The sequence below is a fragment of the Pholis gunnellus genome (genome assembly GCF_910591455.1).
Source record: "Pholis gunnellus genome assembly, chromosome: 9".
Taxonomy (NCBI): Eukaryota; Metazoa; Chordata; class Actinopteri; order Perciformes; family Pholidae; genus Pholis; species Pholis gunnellus.
In genome coordinates this window covers 22,160,432-22,179,264 of record NC_136535.1, presented here as the reverse complement: position 1 = coordinate 22,179,264, position 18,833 = coordinate 22,160,432, and the positions used below count along the sequence as shown (strand labels likewise).

At 42.4% G+C, this 18,833-nt stretch overlaps 1 protein-coding gene across 5 annotated transcripts in view; it reads right to left on the bottom strand.

The window, feature by feature from the left end:
* Window positions 1-3,652: 3,652 nt before the first annotated feature.
* Window positions 3,653-18,833, bottom strand: part of rap1gap2a (RAP1 GTPase activating protein 2a) — a 65,981-nt gene continuing 50,800 nt past the window's right edge. For 2 of the 5 annotated variants that reach the window (XM_079166206.1, XM_079166204.1), the window contains 19 exons: window positions 16,230-16,262; window positions 15,773-15,994; window positions 15,575-15,678; window positions 14,636-14,714; window positions 13,363-13,416; window positions 12,616-12,699; window positions 12,362-12,462; window positions 11,691-11,820; window positions 11,260-11,415; window positions 10,913-10,984; window positions 10,330-10,416; window positions 10,056-10,196; window positions 8,340-8,489; window positions 7,965-8,077; window positions 7,712-7,810; window positions 7,432-7,552; window positions 6,121-6,223; window positions 5,919-5,992; window positions 3,653-5,620 (listed from right to left, as the gene is read on the bottom strand). In XM_079166206.1, the coding sequence (XP_079022332.1) occupies window positions 5,612-5,620; window positions 5,919-5,992; window positions 6,121-6,223; window positions 7,432-7,552; window positions 7,712-7,810; window positions 7,965-8,077; window positions 8,340-8,489; window positions 10,056-10,196; window positions 10,330-10,416; window positions 10,913-10,984; window positions 11,260-11,415; window positions 11,691-11,820; window positions 12,362-12,462; window positions 12,616-12,699; window positions 13,363-13,416; window positions 14,636-14,714; window positions 15,575-15,678; window positions 15,773-15,994; window positions 16,230-16,262 (1,932 nt within the window). In that variant the 3' untranslated portion in view covers window positions 3,653-5,611. Of the gene's footprint in view, window positions 5,621-5,918; window positions 5,993-6,120; window positions 6,224-7,431; window positions 7,553-7,711; window positions 7,811-7,964; window positions 8,108-8,339; window positions 8,490-9,054; window positions 9,178-10,055; window positions 10,197-10,329; window positions 10,417-10,912; window positions 10,985-11,259; window positions 11,416-11,690; window positions 11,821-12,361; window positions 12,463-12,615; window positions 12,700-13,362; window positions 13,417-14,635; window positions 14,715-15,574; window positions 15,679-15,772; window positions 15,995-16,229; window positions 16,263-18,833 lie in introns of those variants that run through there. The other 3 variants (XM_079166203.1, XM_079166205.1, XM_079166207.1) reach the window with 2 other exon arrangements.

Here is an 18,833-nt window from a genome sequence, read left to right as displayed (position 1 = left end):
TTTGTTTTTACCACAGAGAGCACACAATATTCACTACTGCAGATGTTTAGTGCTATGGAGTGTAACATTGAATCATAGCTTTTATTGATTCCACAAAGAGACATATTGTGATCCATGTGGATACATTGAACGTTGAGAAACAATTTGAGAAACATGTCCGTTGGTCCTCCAGTTTGATTTGTAGCATCCTTAGATATCTTACATTATAATAATAATGACTTAAATTGAACCAATGAAACACTATCATCAAATTAATGCTGTCTATCATAAAAATAACTTTCCAGCTCTTGTATATCAGTTGTATTTTATATTATTATCAAGATGCCACAGCTGTTCATGCATACTTCCTCTGCTATGCTCATATGGGCATTCCCACGTGTCACGTGAGTGGTAGGGCACGGAGCAACATTAAACGAGCGCGCCCAAAGTCAAACGTGATAGAATAATTGCGTATTAAACGTCCGGTTATTGTTTACAAAATAAAATCACACTCCTCTCCATTTGCATTGGAAGCACATGAGGGGATTTCTCTTATTGTCATGTAAGACCATGAGGAATTATAAAAACATGCAACACGTGTTGAAAAACAGGTCCTTTAATATGGTTTTGTTTCTCTTTTATTTTGAAGGCTAACTTTCTGCTGAAAACCAGTTTTTCTGTTTTGTAGCTGGGATTGTACATGGTGTACAAAGTCAAAGCATTTAGCTATGTTTTAACAGTGATAAACCTCCTTGAACCCTTAAACCTTTCTCTGATTGCTCAATTTAAAGGAAGTCATATGTGCTGTAGCTATAGACAATGAAGTGCTTCACATTCAGCATGCAGCTGATGTTGTATTTTAGACCAATAGCCAAAACACACAAAGCAAACGCTCATACAAGAGATCTATGAATTATATGGAAAACAGGATAATTGTGAGAGCCATACGTTTAAGATGTTGTGCCCTCATCAGGGTGGCCATGCACCACCAATCCATCTGATAAGCATTTTATAAATGAGCATTTACAAAATAAATGAGTTAGTTTTGTTATTGCTCAGTTTTTCTCTTTCTATATTGCTGCGCCATGTGGCCCCTTTCCTGATGGAAATGTTATATACTCATTCTTGAGGTCATTGGTTTCCTGTATTTTAGTATGAGCCTTGTCGGATGTGTGCATGTGTATGTGTGTGTGTGTGTGTGTGTGTGTGTGTGCGTGTGTGTGTGTGGAGGGGGGGGGGGGGGGTTGATTCATGGGTCACTTCCTTCCTTTACCTCCATCTGGACAAAAGCAGCAGCAGCAGCAGCATAAAGGAAAGCCTGTCAAATTATTGAGAGTAGTAAAAGAAAGTGAGAGAAAGTGAGAGCCGATGGACTCGCAGAGACTGACAACAATTTGAACGAGCAGTTTTTTTTTTCCAACAAAGCCATGCATATTATTATGATGGAGTCTTGCACACAAGCCACGACTTAATCTGTGCAGAGGAGGTAAAACCGACTTGTGATGAGACGCTGACCAACACTGTTACAGTCAGACATGTGTTACCGTCTCCTCAGTGCCATCAGCTGTCTCTGCCTTCTTCCTATCGGTAAGTAAGACGTTTTAGTTCCTACAAATCTAAATACTTATTAAAAATGATGGAAATCTGCCTCACACATTATGTTGCATTTGAAGAACACATGCTTGCCTTTGAATTCAACTCTGCTGCAGTAGCTTTAGTGAAGGTAACTCAAAGTATGTAAGATCGTTTTAAAGTTATCTGGCGAGTCTGATTCTGAAGGCAGAAAACAACCCACGATGTTTGGATGCATGTCTGTTAAACTAATTGTCAGTTGCACCAAATGATGCAATCTTTTGTGTGTTTGTTTTCCGACTAAGGAAAAGTGCATAGTTATATTTATCGGTCTTGGGATGGTTCAATTGAAATGGCTTTATAATTAAAATACTGTTTTTCAAAGCAGCAACAGTTTCTTGTTGCACCACATTGAGCCACGTAGACGTCCCTTTTTTTCAGGTCTCTGGGCTGAAGAATGCATGCAGGGAGTTCTAGCAGAACGTGAGACAATATATGCACCAGCAGGCAGCAGTCTGTCTCTGTCCTGTGTGGTCCAGCACTGTGGACGCGCCTGGACGGGAAACTGGATGCGTAGAAATTCAACAGAGGAAAAGTTAATCGTGCGGCATCGTCTGACCAATGTGACGCTCTCAGCCAATCAAACGCGACTAACTTTGAATTTCCTGAGTGTCAGCCAATTAGACGAAGATTCCTATGGATGCAGAGTTAAATGGGCTCACGGGGACACTGAGCAAGGACATTTGAAGTATGTGAACGTCACTGCAGGTAGGTACAGTTGTGTGTGTGAACACTATCATTCAAATATAACAGGGTACACTCATTTGGGTTATTCAAACAGAAGAGAAATCAAATTGCATTATTTTTGTCCTCCTCCAGCCGTCCCTTCTCAGAGGAGTGTATTGCACAGGGTCTTGGTCTGTGCCGGTGCTTCTCTTTGTCTTCCCATCATTCTGGGATTGGCTCGTTGTCTGAGTTCAGAAGTCAAGCCCCAGCCATTTCCGAGGACACTTTCCACGTACTCGGCTGTATACAGAGACCGACCACAGCCGGCTCCACAGCCCCCGGCTCCACAGCCCCCACCTCGATGCCCCATACCTCAGAAACGTAGCAAAACCTCTCACAAAGGTATATTGTATTCTTACTTATTAGCCTGTAACATTGATGTAAAGCATTGTTAAAACTGCTCTATTCACTGGAGTCATTTTTCTTTTTTTGCATGTCACAGCCGTTCCCAAGTCCGTACAGAAGACTGAGGTGGGTCAACGTCCTGTTTCAAGACAGGATGCCCTTTGCAGAGCCCTCAACACTTTGTTTGTTTCCTCTGACTATCCCTCAATATGTCTGCAGTCCATGCATATACCTTTATGTGCACTTAGACAACTGTTTTTCTTTGTCATTTACAATGTTACAGGTGGTGTATGCCGATATTTCCCAGGATACACTGGGACAACAGGGAGCCACCAGAGAGCCTGACCAGTCCACCGTGTACTCATCTCTAAGATTTTCCTGACTGCAATCAAAGCAGGCAGAGAATTTGTCTGCTGGGGATCAATTAATGTATTCTTTTTGCGGGATTGTGCTTTATCCTCGACGCCTTCGGGAGACATTTGATGTGGACTTTTTGGAATCGGGGAGTTTCTCACACGCAGGACTGCATCGCCGAGACATTCTGATGAACATGTCGCTATCAGCTCATCCTTGAACTCAAGACTTTACCTGCGCATTGTGGAAAATGAAAGCAGAGGACAGAGTTATTTTGTCTCTCCGTGTCTGTGGACTGTCCTGATTACATTCGGATGTGGTGACTGTTTTAAGTGCCAAAATCGCTCATGTGCAGGCAGCCTAATGGAGCAGATAATGAGAAAAGATTCCTCTCTGTGGCATAATTTCACTGATATAAACACTTTCATTGTTTTGAAATGTAACTGCGGACAAGCAAAACATTAAGTGCAGTCTGACAAATTAAAAGTATTTTTCTATTGCGTAACAAACGTCTATAATATCTATCAATGTGTTCATTAACATAACATGTTCAACAAACCCCCCCTGTATTGTGCTTGACGTGTTAAAAATGAGACACCACATAAATGACACAAAATACAACATTTTATTTTAGAATAAATTCTCAATGGCACGTTACATAACCAAATATACATATACATGTTTAGACATCTTTTAAATTAATATATTTCCTTTAATCTTTTTACCTTTTTAATCAGTATACTCTGCAATTACATTTTTTTTACATGACATCAACGCAAAATAAGTCATCATTTTAATAAATTAAGCACATTAACAGAGGAAAGGCTGCAGGGCATTTAGGCGATAATGTACCTGCTACAAACTAAATGACACCTGGACTTCCCGCTGTTGTGTGATTTCTGTCCCTGCTTTCAACCACTGGCCGACGCTAACTGAGCACAGTTATTTGGGTGAACTGACCTCTCCCTCTCGGATTTGAGTTTTACGTGACAGAACTTCACACACCGTCAAGCCATCCAGGAATGCTTCTCTCCAGTAAGAGCACATAAACATTCTTCCAAAAGACCTACCAGTTTGGTTGTTTGGTCATATTGGAAACACGTCTGTGTGTCTGCAAGCTTTATTTTTCTTGATTAGCACACTCTCCACTTTGCCCTGCCATCTGTAGTTTGTGCAGCTCCTGGCTAACATCGTGGTATAGCTGAGGACGAGGGTAGAACCTTTAGTCCTGTTGTGCTTGTAAGCAGCTGGCTTTGCAATTGACTTCTAAAAGACTTTGTAATAACAACTAACAAAGCGTCAGAAAAAAGGTTCACATTCAAAGTGTTTTTGCCAAGGTGTGGTTCCAAGGTTTGTTTAACCTGAAGCATCTTTTGTTTTTTTTCAAGTCTTCTTCATCAGCTCGCATGGCGGGAAACTTAAAACCCGGGAGACTCTCCCGTTCGAAAGATCCACCGAACATAGACAGATACACCGAGCGAGCAAGCTTCAATGGGAGGTATCGGTAGGTGAAATGTCAGTGCAACGTCTATTTTCAGCAAATGTCAGCGTTGATCGGCTACCCACAGCTGTGTAACCAGATCCACAATATTCTTGTCCTCTCACACAGTGAGGGAGACAGATAGAGAGATATATAGAGAGAGAGCATCAGGGGTGAAAAGGGCTTTTGATAGATTGTAAGGCGCAGCTTTGGCTAAAATAAGCTTATGGCAAAATGTGTTGGCAGTGTCTCCTACTGTGGCCCATATGAGCTAATTTCCACTAACCAAGCACTTGAGCTCAGGGATATGAAGTTACCCTCACAGGTACAGAAATGCTGCCATAGGTATCGACTTAAGTTTCAGCAATGTCATATTTATAGTGCAGTAGACACAACGCAGCTAGAAAAGCGTTTTCATATGCAAAGAACAAGCTCAGATCCTACAGTTGAGACTCCCTGTGCTGTCACCTCCAAAACGCTGCTACTGTAAGTCTACATTATGTTAATGTGCATGTGTGTTTGTTTGTGTGTCCACTAGGTTATTTTTAGGCAGAAGAGGAACTGTTGCCAGACGTACCATTCAAGGGGAAAAGGCAAAAAAAGGGAACATCCTGATGTCTGACAATTCTTAATAAAGACGTCTTTTCCACTGAGCAATCAGCGGTCGACTAGATAAAGAGCAACGGTTCGGCCGTAGTCTCACGTTACCGTCCTTCATGATTACCGTGTTTCACCATTAAACGAGACGCTTGAGAAAAAGCTGAGGCAGAGTCTGGCTCGGCCTACACTCACAGTATTACAGCCATGCTAGGACTTTCATGTGACGTGAACAATTAAACAACGGAGATGCAGCAACTTGTAACATTGGCAAAGTATCGACTAATTTCTGAAGTCTAACTAACTCACAGTATTGTCAGTTAGTTTATAGTGTGTGGCGCAGTTGGTAATCTTAGCAGATCATCCTTGGCGTATGGAAGTGGTTCTACGCTGATTTCGTGGTTGTTGTTGTTGTTGATATTCTTTCTTTTTTTTTGCAGCTCCATCAACCCGCGTGGTCCCTTTGTTGTGCAAGTCTGATGTTTCCAGTCCACAAAGCTACTCAGACTGAAACAGAGTGAAGTGAACAGAGAGGCCCGTTAGAGGAGAGTGTTCGCTGACAGCATGCATCGTTCAATCTGGGCCTATTACCCAACAGCAGCTCGCCTGTTTCAGTGACATTACACAATGATCTGGAGATAATGACATGTGCGTAAGATGGACAGTGAGTGTATCAAAAACACAGGAGGAGGCTTCATGTTATGCTTGCAGCTTGTTGCACTAAATTCTGTTGTTAGTTTCTGCTCTTTTTATAATAATCAGCACTTTCCTTTAAAATATGCTAAGCAGGCATTACAACACTTACAGGTGTGGACGAGTGGCTCATTTTGTCAAAGCGGAACTTCAAGTTTGACCTCGGTGACGTCTTACTTTTCACATCTGCAGAATGTGGAGGAAGGGAACGGAAAACACGGGAAGGAAATGCTCATTAGAGAATCTGTCATCTCCAGGATGTCGTTCTTTGAAAATCGTTGACGGCTGGGCTGTGTGTAAAATCGTAGGTTTACCTGTTGGACTGCGGCACATGATGACAGGGGTACCGGATCCCTGGCTGTCGACACTGAGGGAAGGACTAAAGGCGGAGGAGGACGTTATGGAGGGATGGCTGGCCTGGGGGACGGAGAGCACAAAGACATTTAACACGGAGGAAGAGATGGAGGAGGAAAGAAACTGAAGAGGCTCAGTGAACCACGGAAATGATATTTTGCTGAAGTTGACTGAAGCCTTCCTGTGAGCAAAGTTAGAGGCACTGAATGTTTGGCAGGAAATACAAGTGGAAATGATGCTTTGCAGGGTCACAGCATTTGAAGGAATGTTAGCCAGCTAACAATAGCAAAACATGTTTGTCTTAACGATGTGTCTGCCATGTGTTTGAATTTTTATTTATAATATTTACAAATATTTTCTTTTATTTCAATCTAACCATTTGGCAGTACCTTTGCAGCCCACTAGATGGAGTTCTGAGGCCCACCAGTGAGCACTGGCCCAGTGGTTGAGAATAGATAGCATCTGTAAAGCTCACTAATAAACATGTTTGTTCATGATTTCAAGTGTAAAAGCTGCTGTTTTTTACAGGAGGATATGGGCTGGACTATTTCTTGGCAGGAAACCGCAACTTGTTGTTTTTACACTTTGGTATTGGTGCAGATTAAGCAAAGGTATACCATATTGATTAGTGAGCTTTAGAGGTGCTGCTAGGCTGATTGTCTTATCTTCAGAGAGAGCCAGGCTAGCTGTTTCCAGAGCTTTGTGCAAAGCTGAGCTCAATACCAGCTCCATGTTTAGCGTACAGGTATGAGAGTCTCATGCAAGAGAAAGTGAACGAACGGATTTCGGAAAATGTTGTTCAACATGTAGTGAGGAGATGGTCTTTTAAGGCAAAGAAAAGCAATAATTTATCAAATTTTCCCTGCTGCAAAATTCTCTATTTTCTCTGGACCTCAATAATGACATTGTTAACAGCCCTCTGTGTGATTCCCATGCAGTGAAATGGTAAAAGTAGGAATGATTGGAAAGCATTTCTCACATTGGACAAAACAACACTGACAAGCAGTGTCATCTGATACAGAAAGTGAGAGGAGCCGTAATCGTTATAATCAGTGTGCTGATGCCCAACCCTCTCTATTAGAGGGCTCTTGGTAATTACAGACTATTTCACCCATGAAAGCTTCGGCGCTACCAACAACCTCTCACTCCGTTAGGAATGTGTTTCTACATCTGCTCTCTCCACTTTCAACCACAAACACTCAATTTCCTCTCTTCTTCTCTGGTAAAGACGAGCTCACTTTGTTCAAACAAACTGTGAGTGTTGCACTCACTGTCTCCAGTTCTTCCAGAGCTTCGGTTTCCCCCGTGGTGCTGCTGAAGCTGCTGGTGCTGGACGAAGAGCGAGAGATGTTCGGTCTGCTGCTGCCGCACTCTTTCAGCTTGACAAACGGCCTTAAGAGGAACACAGAAGGGGGACAGGGGTGTAGAGGAGATTAACATTGGAGGAAATTAGACCTGAGACAAAAGACCAAGTTAGCCTTTTCGCCATCTCCCTCTACAGAATTAAGAGAAGAGTAAGATGATCTCCATTAACAAGTATTTGTCTTATACCTCTCTTTGTTGGGGCAAATCTCAGGCGAGCTGGGATTGGATGATGTCTCTGACCTCCCCTCTTGGGACAGTGGGCAGAACTCTGCAAGCTTTTGGTCGCTGCAGACAAAAGAAAAAAACCCCCATTAATGACGACACCTGACGAGACAACTTCCTGGACCACGAAGACAACACGGACAGTGTTGGTATCTGTGGTGTGATGAACATGATCGTGATACCGAACAAGAAATGCAGTGGCATTTAAAACACCAACCTGCGTGTGTGTTTGTCCGACGGGGACTCTGTGCTGGAGTGGAGACGAGGGAAGAGGCCTGAGCGCCGCTTCACTGGGCTCTTCAGAGGAGACTTGGCTGACAACACAGGAGGCTGAAGATCACAGATTATAGAATTAGGCTTCTCCTTATTAAAAAACAAACAAACAACCACTCTTAACTCATTTAGATTTAATAACTGAAATAATTCACTTGTTGACATAGAGGCTTTCTCTAAAAGGACAGCACAGTTGTAGTTCTTTCTTATTAGCATTAGTATTATAAATCTTTTTCTACCCAAGTTCTCCTTGATTCATGACTCTTTCCATTCTGAGTGAGCAACCATCTTCCCCGTCCCTTCACACCCTCTTACTCACGGTGAAGGTGCTCTTTGTGCATTCGCTGGTGCTCTGCGGCAGTCCTCCTCCGCTCACGCTGGCCGGGACCCCACCTCCTACCCCGGGGCTCCTGTGACGGTGAGACCCCACCATGGTCTCCATGGAGTGGCTCCTGACACGCATGGCTCTCTGGAGGAGGAGGAGGAAACAGAGAATGAGTGGTGGAGGAAGAGAGGAAGACCAAGGTGCACCGAGGGAAGGGGAAGGAAGAAGATGGGTAAAGGAAACCGAAAGAGGAATGAGTGTGGGAAGTAAAATAAAGGTGCAGAACAAATGTGTGTTTTATCAGCTTCAATGCAGCATACATTTTAATGTATGAATTAACATGTAGCATCATAGATGCTATTGCACAATACAACCACCAGGGGATGCAGTTCTCCAAGAATGAAGCCAAATAGGTTGGAGTTGATGAATGAACAAATGTACATTTTCATTCATTTAAAAAAATAAATGAATAACAAGGGTCATAGAATTTTTTTAGAGTTCATAATAAATTCCAGGCAGTACAATTTAAATAATAAAAAATACAGTTAAATACTATTTAGATGTTTTGTCTTTTAAATTCTGCTATCTACGGCACGTACATTTATAAAAAAAAAAATGTAATTAAATTGATAAATACAACATGAAAAGCTTATTTTCTTTGAAAGTATAAACACAAACAACAACATATGAAACAATGTTTATTAATTATGTGGTGATCCTCCTGAATTTACAGTAATGCAGACAGGTAATACACAGTGACTGCCAGGGCAGCAATTAGAACAGCACCCCCTGGGACTGACTGCAGAAAGTGCAAAGTAGCTGTCCATAATGCCTGTGAAGAGTAAGAGAGCCAAATTATCACATTAGTCACACATTCATAATACACACACACACACACACACACACACACACACACACACACACACACACGCACACAGACACAGACACACTGATGGAAAAACAGATTATAATTGTCATATTAACATCAATTAGCCTTTAAGTGGGGACAAAAGAGTGTGAAGAGAAAACAGACTGACAACAAGAAAAGGACCATTTTTTACGTTCATTTTCAAACACACACACACACACACAAATGCACATCATGGGCGTAGGTTTTCACACTTCCTTTCCTGCATTCTGAAGAATTTGTGCTATATTTTGGTGGAAATGTGTGTGCTTTACCTGTATTGTGGGGACATAGAACTTTTTGTCACATTGTGGGGACAACATGCTCCTCCCCATAATGTACACGATGACAGACTTGCTTTCAGGTGAGTTAGGTTAAGGTTAGGGTAAAGGTCAGGATTAGGCTGGTAGCGGTTCAGGTAAGTCTCCAGGAAATTAATGTAAGTCAATGTACTGTCCCCAAAGGTCATGAAAACACGACTGTGTGTGTGTGAAAATATTGGTCGGGACATGTCCTCACCATCCATATGCAAATCTATGCCCTTGATGCACAAGCCTACACACACACACACACACACACTTGGCATTTAAGGTCAAAATCTTTAAGTTTAGAGGAAAAGCAGGAGCAACAACGCTGCTGATGGTTTAGCACCTTAAGTCATCTTGCAGACCGGTGACATTTAGTTGACCTACAGCAAGAAAACCTCAGAGTCTTGGGCTGTAATAATGGTGATTAAATAAATGTCACAGAGCTGCGAAAAAACATCACATGTCACGTATTCTTGTGTCCAGCTTCATGTTCACCTTGAAGGACTCTAGCAGACCCCCGTGTCCCCCGTTCTCCAGCTTGTCCTCCTCTCCCGGCTGGCAAAGGCCCAGCGTTGCCTGGCTCTGTCTGTGCAGCTCGTCGTGGAGGTTGTCCAGCAGCGCAGCACGCGTTCGCCCCTGGAATCAATTTACACACACACACGAAACTCATGTAGGAAAACATCGGGGCCGGTGATGATTTAGGACGAAGCCGAGCTGTGACTGAAGGCATGCTGTGGGGTTTGAGTGTGGTTGTGCGGACGTGTGTCACCTCTAGTTTGGCGAATTTGTCGGATTTGTAGCAGGCGTTTTCAGCATTGATCAGCTTTGTCAGCAGGAAGTCTCGAAACTCAGGACCCTGGAAAGAGAGGGAGGGGTAGAATTAGATGATGAACCAGAAGGGTGAGCAACAATGAGGAATGGATACTATTACAGCACACTGAGTCTTGAAGCTAGATTAGTTCTAAAGTGCAGTTTCCCCTTCGTGACAATAATCTGATAAAACAGTTGAAAGGTTCATCTTTTTGACTTGGTTTGAACAAGACAATTTCAAATACTGAGCCGTGGTGGAAGAAGTACTCAGATACCCTTACTTAAGCAAGAGTAGCGAAAAAATACTCAGCCTACAAAATCCTACCCGAGTACAATTTAATTTTAAAGTATCAAAAGAAAAATGACTGTTTCTGTAATTCAGTGTCAGACTGCAGGAGCCATTATGTGCTTTCACCATATGTATTGGCATTTTCAATCAGATGAAATAATCATGTTTAAGACGAAGTTGAGTCAAGGTGATCAAATGTATGACTCAAGTCGATAATGTATTTCCCTCTGTTGATCACAGCTCTTCCTCTCACCTTCCTAAAGACAGCTGGGTTCGGGAGAGGGGGTCCAAAAGGAGGCACATCCTCCCTCGCTGTAACAGACACCTGTTGACATAAAACAAATAATACTGACACGTTATTGGCGTGTATTTCAGGAGGGCTCGGGTTCCGAACAGCGTCCAAGGAAAACTTGAGAACACCCTTTCATCGCGAGAGAATGATTGATTAATGATTGTGTACTTTGCTGCGCTTATGCAAGTTATTCATGTGAGAACAGTTTGTTTACTCCCCAGCATCCAGCTGACACTCTTTAAAGCTTGTTTGAATTATTAATTTACATTCAACACGGAGTCATTTCACCACACAGGCCTGGTTTGTACCTTGTATGTTGTGTGCTCCGTACAGGGGTTCTCAACCTGCACCAGCACGTAAGCGTGCAGGAAATTGGAGGCGATCATGTCTGGAACGAACGGTGTGGCCTCTTCCTGGAAGACTGTGGCCACAATGTCATTTCCTATGTGCCTTTTCCTCTGGAGCTAAAGAAGCAGAGGGCAGAAATTCATATGATTATTAATTGGTCAACAGATTTGGAGTCCTCTATGACATACATCACAGTATGCACTCGGGATTTATTTGTTTCTAAGGAGGGTTGTATTGGCTTAACATCAGATAACATGCAAACATTTGATGTAACATAATGGCAATATAGCCAAATATAGCCAAATATTTGAGCCAAAGGATTCTTACTTTGCAGTTAAATCCTTTGAGCCATCGCTGTAACAATAATGAAGCCAGTATTAAAGTCTTGTACCTGCTGGACGTCTCCTTCGGTGAAGGGAAGCTTGGTTGACACATGGAACATAATCTCCCTCCGTCTGAAGACAGTGTAGACAGATTCAGACCCGGTCTGTCCGTGGGATACATCCAGCCCACCGCGGAACCTGTCACATTATCCAAGCAAATGCGCCACATTCTCTGTGAGGCCTCCAGTCTCCAGTAATAAGATAGATTACATTTTGTGCATTTTAAATCTCAGTTTCATCACATTTTGTGCTTAACTAGCTCCAAGGCCACCCAGAAATGTTTTGCAGTTTGCTGTAACGTGTCAGCTAGAATTCAAAGCCTCCCTGACAGTGAAAGTAACAAGTGTAACACAATTTTTCAAAAAGCCTGCAAGACAATAAAGTATACTAAGCTCTGATTACATGTCCACGTGGCAGTTTCTCTTCTCAGATCTGATTCGCCAAGCAGTTTATCCGGGTAGCACGCTGAGGCCGAAACAGCAGGACAAATTGCTCCAAGGTTACAGGAATAAAACTCTGCTATTTTGCTCTATTACAATTCACTATAATGGCATTGTTCTTTAGAACGTTGTTGACCTCTCTAGTCTATACTTAATTTGATGTTACTAAGTCCTGCGCTTTTCTTTCTCCCAGTTTAAATGCACTTGCTCTTCACATCAAGTTCTAGTCCTACTCTTACCCTTTAAAGTCCTGAAGTTCAATATTGTCGCCCAGGATACTGACGAACTCCTTGAAAGCTGGTGTCTCCTCGTTGTTCCCAAACAACTCTTCCTCTGATGTCTGAGAGGAGGAGACATGATTACGGCATGGAGCAAAAAAAAAAAAAAAAACATTTGTCAGATACAAGATACAAGACATAAATCAGTGGATGAGATCTAATGGTGTGTGTGAGTTAAACTGGAGTACACTGGCAGGATCAATATGACCGCTCACCTGTCCAAACTTCTGGTAGATGACTCCAAATTTGAAGGTGTTGTTCACCTCGTGTTCATCATAAGCCACCATCAACTGGGATCCCTGTACATACACAAAAACAACAATGTCCTACTTACTCCCCATGGCTACTTATCTCAACTCGTTACACACTTTCTTCTTGCTGTGGTAGTTAGGAAAACATGTTTTCCCGTTCTGCAACATGTCTCCAGGGCAGGTTTATTGGGCCCCGTGTTACGTAAGGCTGACATGCGACAAACTGTCGCGGCCCTCAGCGAAGGCAGTGAACTCGCCGTTGCCTCTTGCAGACTGAGACACAGATGGGCTGTTTTTTTTTTTTCCTTTCCTGAGGCACTGGCTGAAAGCATGCTCCATCACACTCCTCCGCCTGGCTCACAGGAGGAGAAACAGATCCATCATGTCCATTTTAGGAAGTTGTCGCTTTTGAATAATGCACTTACTGAGCAGGGTAGATGTTGGAGAGGTAGGGAACTTATGAATAATATGTGATAAGTTGTGTGCTATTTCTCTGGTTAAGAAGGTGTGTTGTCACGTTGGCGTAGAGGCAGGTGAGAGATGCTGTAGCATTAGCGTTTTCGGCCATATTGTGCCCACTTGTCACTCCGTAGAAGCAGACGGAGACAGGATAAGATAACTCATGTCAGCTTGAATGAATAAATGTATAACAGGCTAGATGAGCTTTGGTCAGACTGGATATAATGAGGTTGCAGTGTGGGAGTAACTCACCCGAGGGTAGAGGACGGGGTTGAACTTCAGCCCTGTGGCATCGTCACACAGAAGCTGAGAGAAGAAAAAAGACTCATGTAAGAAAAATCTCATTATATAGTATGGAAAGTATACCACTATTCAAACAGTGTTGCCAGACCATATCGAAAGTTTTCAGCTTAATCACAGACGACCAAATACACAATGTCAATGATGATGACGTCAAGGTGAGTATGTCCTAACAACGAACAACTCATGTAGAACCGATAGTTTACTGAATTTTGTAAATCTGTATTTTTGAACCAAAAAACGAGCCCAATTTTCATCTAACTAGTCCAACTGAATCAAAAGTAGACCAATTGGGCAGAAACCAGGCCAACCTGGCAACACTGGATACAGAAGGGACATGTTAATTCATGGCAGTGAGTAATGCACACAAGCTTGATTACATAGTTAACATAATTAAAACATGTATGTATTTCTTGACATCTAACAATCTTAATGATTTGCTAGACATACATCCTGTTTACATCACACAGCCCTGATTAAATCATCTAATCATATGTAAAAATCACCAAGTACAAAATGGGACTCAAGGATGCTAATTACTGTTGGAAGAGTAGAGACAAAGCACTTGTGAAATTTCTTCTGTTTCTCTTTTGAAAGTGAGTAATCAAAAGTATGCCGGTTGAGTGTTTGATTAAACCACTGTCACAGTCTTCACAGCTGTGTGTTTTTGGAGACAGATCTCTCCTGCCATCGGTGTATCCAAACAAGTGTTTTGACTTGAACTGGCAGGCTTTATTTTCACCTCAAGGACTGATTCCTGTCACTGAATGACAGATATTTCCGCCTTTGAATCACTCACTGCAAGGACTAACAATTACCAAGGGAACTTGTATGACGTTCGTTTACATTTTTTGCGGTTATATAAAGAAGGGAAAATACAGGAAGAGAATATTCCTACTGTTTTTATTGTGAATTTTTTACTTATCTGATTTAATTACCTACTTATCTACATAATTTGATTCTTTCTTTTGTTCCGTTACCTCTACTTTGTTGATTTACTGTAATATATTTGGCTTTTGCTGCATTATGTTTTTTATGAGTTAGAAAAGTTAATACAAAAACATCAAGTGCTGTTGTGAAAGGATTTGATGATGATTGATGCTGCTGAAACTAAGGTCATTCTTAAGAGCCAGCCAGCCTCCACGTATCACATCTTGCACTTCAGCTGCATTATGTTTAGATGTCGCCTTCGTTTAAACCTTGAGTACTGTTAAACTCGTCTTACCTTGGCAATCTGCGGTACACTGGGCAGCTGGTTGATGCCCGCTAAAGAGATCCTGTCATGGACTGTTTTGATCCTCGACCTGCAACAGAACAAGAAGAGGAGCTCTGCTGTTCAGATTGTTCAGATATTTATTCCAGCAAAGAGATTTTGTAACTTTTGTTTCTCCTTGTTTATATGCAATTAGGAGATAATAGTTATGATCATGAAGAGTTTAGTCTCAAAAAAAAAAAAGAAGAGAGATAGCATCACTTCATTGTTTTTCTGTTGATGAAAACATCACCAACTGTGATAATGGAAGGAAAGCTGTTTCCTACAGCTCCACAAATCAGTTCAGAATTTTAATCGTGACAAAAAAGACAAAGACAGAGGGAAACTCTCTTTCCGAGAGAGAGAGGCAGTATCGCTGTTTCGGTTGATTTGTTAGTTGGTCAACCACTTTGGTGCAAACTGGAATTTTTTAGCAACTATTGGATAGATTGTCATGAATGTTGGAAGAGACATTCGTGGTCCCCAGAGGATTAATCCTCCTGACTTAAGTATTCCTCTTACTTTTACTCAAGCACAATCAAGATATTGACATTTGTGGCTTTGATTGTAATGTTTCTACAACTATTGCATAGATTGGTAAAGACATTTTTTAGTTAACCCCAGGGATTAGATAATTTTCCTCTGACACCATCTGGTAAAATAGGGTCATTGGTATAGTAGACAAGAAGAAACACATAACAAATTAAATAACTAAAGGACAAAAGCAAACTCAAAGAGGTTAAAGAGACACTTGAATAGCTTGGACTCAAGAGAAACATGGACTGTACAAAAATGGGTGAAACTCAACATTATTTATATTTCATGTATATACACTTTGTTAGACATACTGTACAGTTTGAGGCGTGAAATGCATCAAGTTAATAAGATACCAATGCATTTCCCTCATTGTACCTGAGCATGATGCGTAGGTACTCCTGTCCCTCAGCCTCCTCGTGTTTCAGAGACATGATGAGGTGGCCTATGCTGCTGCCAGTGCAGTAATAGTTCATGTGTTCCTGGATGTTTGAAAGTAGAAAAGAGGTTGTGAGAGAGAGACAGATCCTCCGCTGCTAAATACACGGTGACACTGACATTAAAACACACACTCACCTTGCCTAGGAAGTGTTTGCGGTAGGCACGGGCTGTGCTGTTACACTCCAGGCGGTAGCTGTGCCCCACACCGGGGCTCATGCCCTCTCCTCCGTCCTCCTCCTCACAGAAACTGGACTCTGAGGAAGAGGGGGTCCCGACTGGTGCTTCCACATCTTCAATCCAGTAACCCCCGAACTGTGGCAGGATCACCTGGGGGTATGGGCCACCTTTCTCCAGGACCTTGCACAGAAGAGCAGGAGGAAGGCAGTGAGGTATGAAAGCAAAAATAGTTCTGGGGAAAGCAACGTTTTCCACAGTTGCACCTTCGTAATATCAGCTTGCTAAGCATGTAATAAAAACAAATGCAAAAGTACTTCTATTTTAAATGTATAATCTAATGTCAGAAACACTCCTAGCTAGTGGTTACACATGAGAGGGGTGTAGATGTGTGTTATGAGAGTGATAAATGACTCACAGCTTCTATCCGTGGGTAGGGGATATAGTCATCCTGTCGAATAAAGGACACACACCGTTAACGAGACTAAATTTAACATAAGTGAACTTCACTGACTTTCAACACAATGACACAGTCATGAGCGCAGTCACAAACACAGCAACAGAGAGGTAACACAACTTATAATGCCAAATAAGACTCTTAGGTGATGATGCAACAGCCTGAAATGGACAGTCATCAGCAAACATTGATGAGGTCGTGTCACCCCCTTGATGACGTCAGAGCTGCTTTGATTCAGCAGCCCCTTGGGGTTGAAGAGCTGTTATGAGCCTGAAGTCTTTTGGCAGTCTGCTAGCGAAGCACAGCTCCGGTGCATGACCTCTAAATACAGCTGAGGCCCGTCTGCACCGCGGAAGGAACAGCGCTTCGGACAGCCAGCCCTTTAAATTGTGCAGCAGCAGGAGGCAGGTTACTGGCAGTCCAGAGAGGATCAATTGACAGTTGGAGTTAATTCAACTTATACTCAATCAGATCAGTAGGCTATTGATTTTGTACTTTAAAAGCCCTGAGAACAATTTGAAAAGCTCACAGAGAGGTTGGGGGGGGGGGGGGGGGCCGAATCTCTCGTAGGCCGACAGATGAGACGAGAAAAACCACAGAGCAAATCATGATGAAGCAGTGATGAAGGGAAACATGCAGAGACACAATAACACAAGCGGATCAGAAGTGTACAAGTGTGTGTACGGTGTCTGGTCACACCTTCCATCTTTTGGGCTCTTCAGCTTTCGGGACCTAATTAGTGTCCGTGCGCAGCATGAGGACGGAAAAGCACAAGGGTAAAAAAAAAAAAAAAGTAAGTTTTGTTTGTTTATTGTGCATTTAAAAACCGTGCCGGAACATGGCACCTCATTGTCTCTGTTGCCCAGATGACACTGACTGAGTCATCCATGCTAATTCACTTTTCTGCGCGCACACACACACACACACTCGGGTAATACAGGCGTTTAGTCATCCTATCTCTATGAATGTAGCTTCCAGACATGCTTTTCCTCATTACCTTTTCGTGGGACACACTGAGACGCGGGCCGATGCCGCAGTGTTTTGTATATATATGCAGATATAAAAGCCAATCTGGTAGACACAAAGTAAATTGGCCAATTATGGTGCAGGCCCAGTGGAACATCTTGTCTACATGACTGAGCATTGAAGTGACGAAATGAACAAGTGTGGGGATTCAGAGTGCTGAACATACACACTACTACCATCACTTCTAGTGCCACCAATCATATAAGAATTCTTTTGAACAGTACAAGTACGGGACTTATGGACCCACACACACACACACACACACACACACATGCTTCTCAGTCTGGTCTCTAGTGGCGTGTGTCTGTCTGAGTGCATATTGATGGAGCAGCTGTAAAAGTCACGGGGGAGCCATTGTCAACAATACGAGACTGATCACAAAGACGCTCTGGAGAGGATTTAATTTTCAGGCATAGACAGAGAGACAAAGATGAAGAGAGAGAGGGACAAAAGAGGAGGGAGGAGGCAGAGGTGGAAAGAGGTGAAGTTAGATGATGAAGAAGAAAGGAGGGGAAAAAAAAGAGATGGGGATCAGAAAGGTGACCTTCATCAGCACCATCCAGGCTACAGTATTGAAGCACACTTTGAACACTGAGTTCCATCTGTGGAGTAAGAGGTGGCAGAGCTCAAGAGAGCAGGTCGATGCAAGCTGAGAGGATGGATATGGTGCACAGTGTGCGCTGTATGTGAGAATCTTTGATCATAGGGCTGCATTGACTGCCTGTCATCAACCAGTCACACTTTCCAAATAACTCTACTTATGTCTTCAGTCAGCCTGTCCTCCTGTATCTCCCAGAGCAGCATCTTTCTACCTCTCTCCTTCTGTGTTATTAAGGAGAAACCATGATTCAAAGTAGGTTAAGGGAGTAAGAAAACATGAATCCACCTGAGTAATGCGATGTCATGTTTTGTTATACAGTATCGATTCTCAAAAAACACGATCGATGTTTTACATGCAAAGATTCATGGCAGACCGCAGTTCATTTTGTGTTGTGTTTTGATGTTGAATGTTGCCGGCACTGTGAGAAATACGAGTGCAGATCCCACTCTTCTTCTTTTTTTGTCACATGTTATACAAATGGCGGCGTGTTCTTTATACTATGACAGTTTTCCTAAAATTATATTTTAAAAAAATGCAATATTTCGCCTTGCTTTCAGAATCGTATCGAATCGTAACCCCTGTATCCTGACACGTATTGTATTGCCAGGTTCTTGCAAATACACAGCCCTAGCAGGGGCCTCGTTCTTAAATTATGCAGATACAAAGATCAAGAACGTGTTAGTCCCAACTCTCCTGTCTGTGGCACTCAAGCCTAGTTTATTTAATAAACTACACCGGGCAGACTACAAGGGCAACGCTTGTTGTTATGATCAATGCAATGTTGGTTTTGATCACTATTTCGTTTTTGGGTAGTTTGATGTGCTGCAAAAAAAGTAAGTAGTTCCTTTCAGTGACTGCGTCCCTTCATAGCTGGATGTATAAGCTGCATAACAGTAAGGGTCATTATATTCTCAACATTTCCAGTGACTACCTGGTAC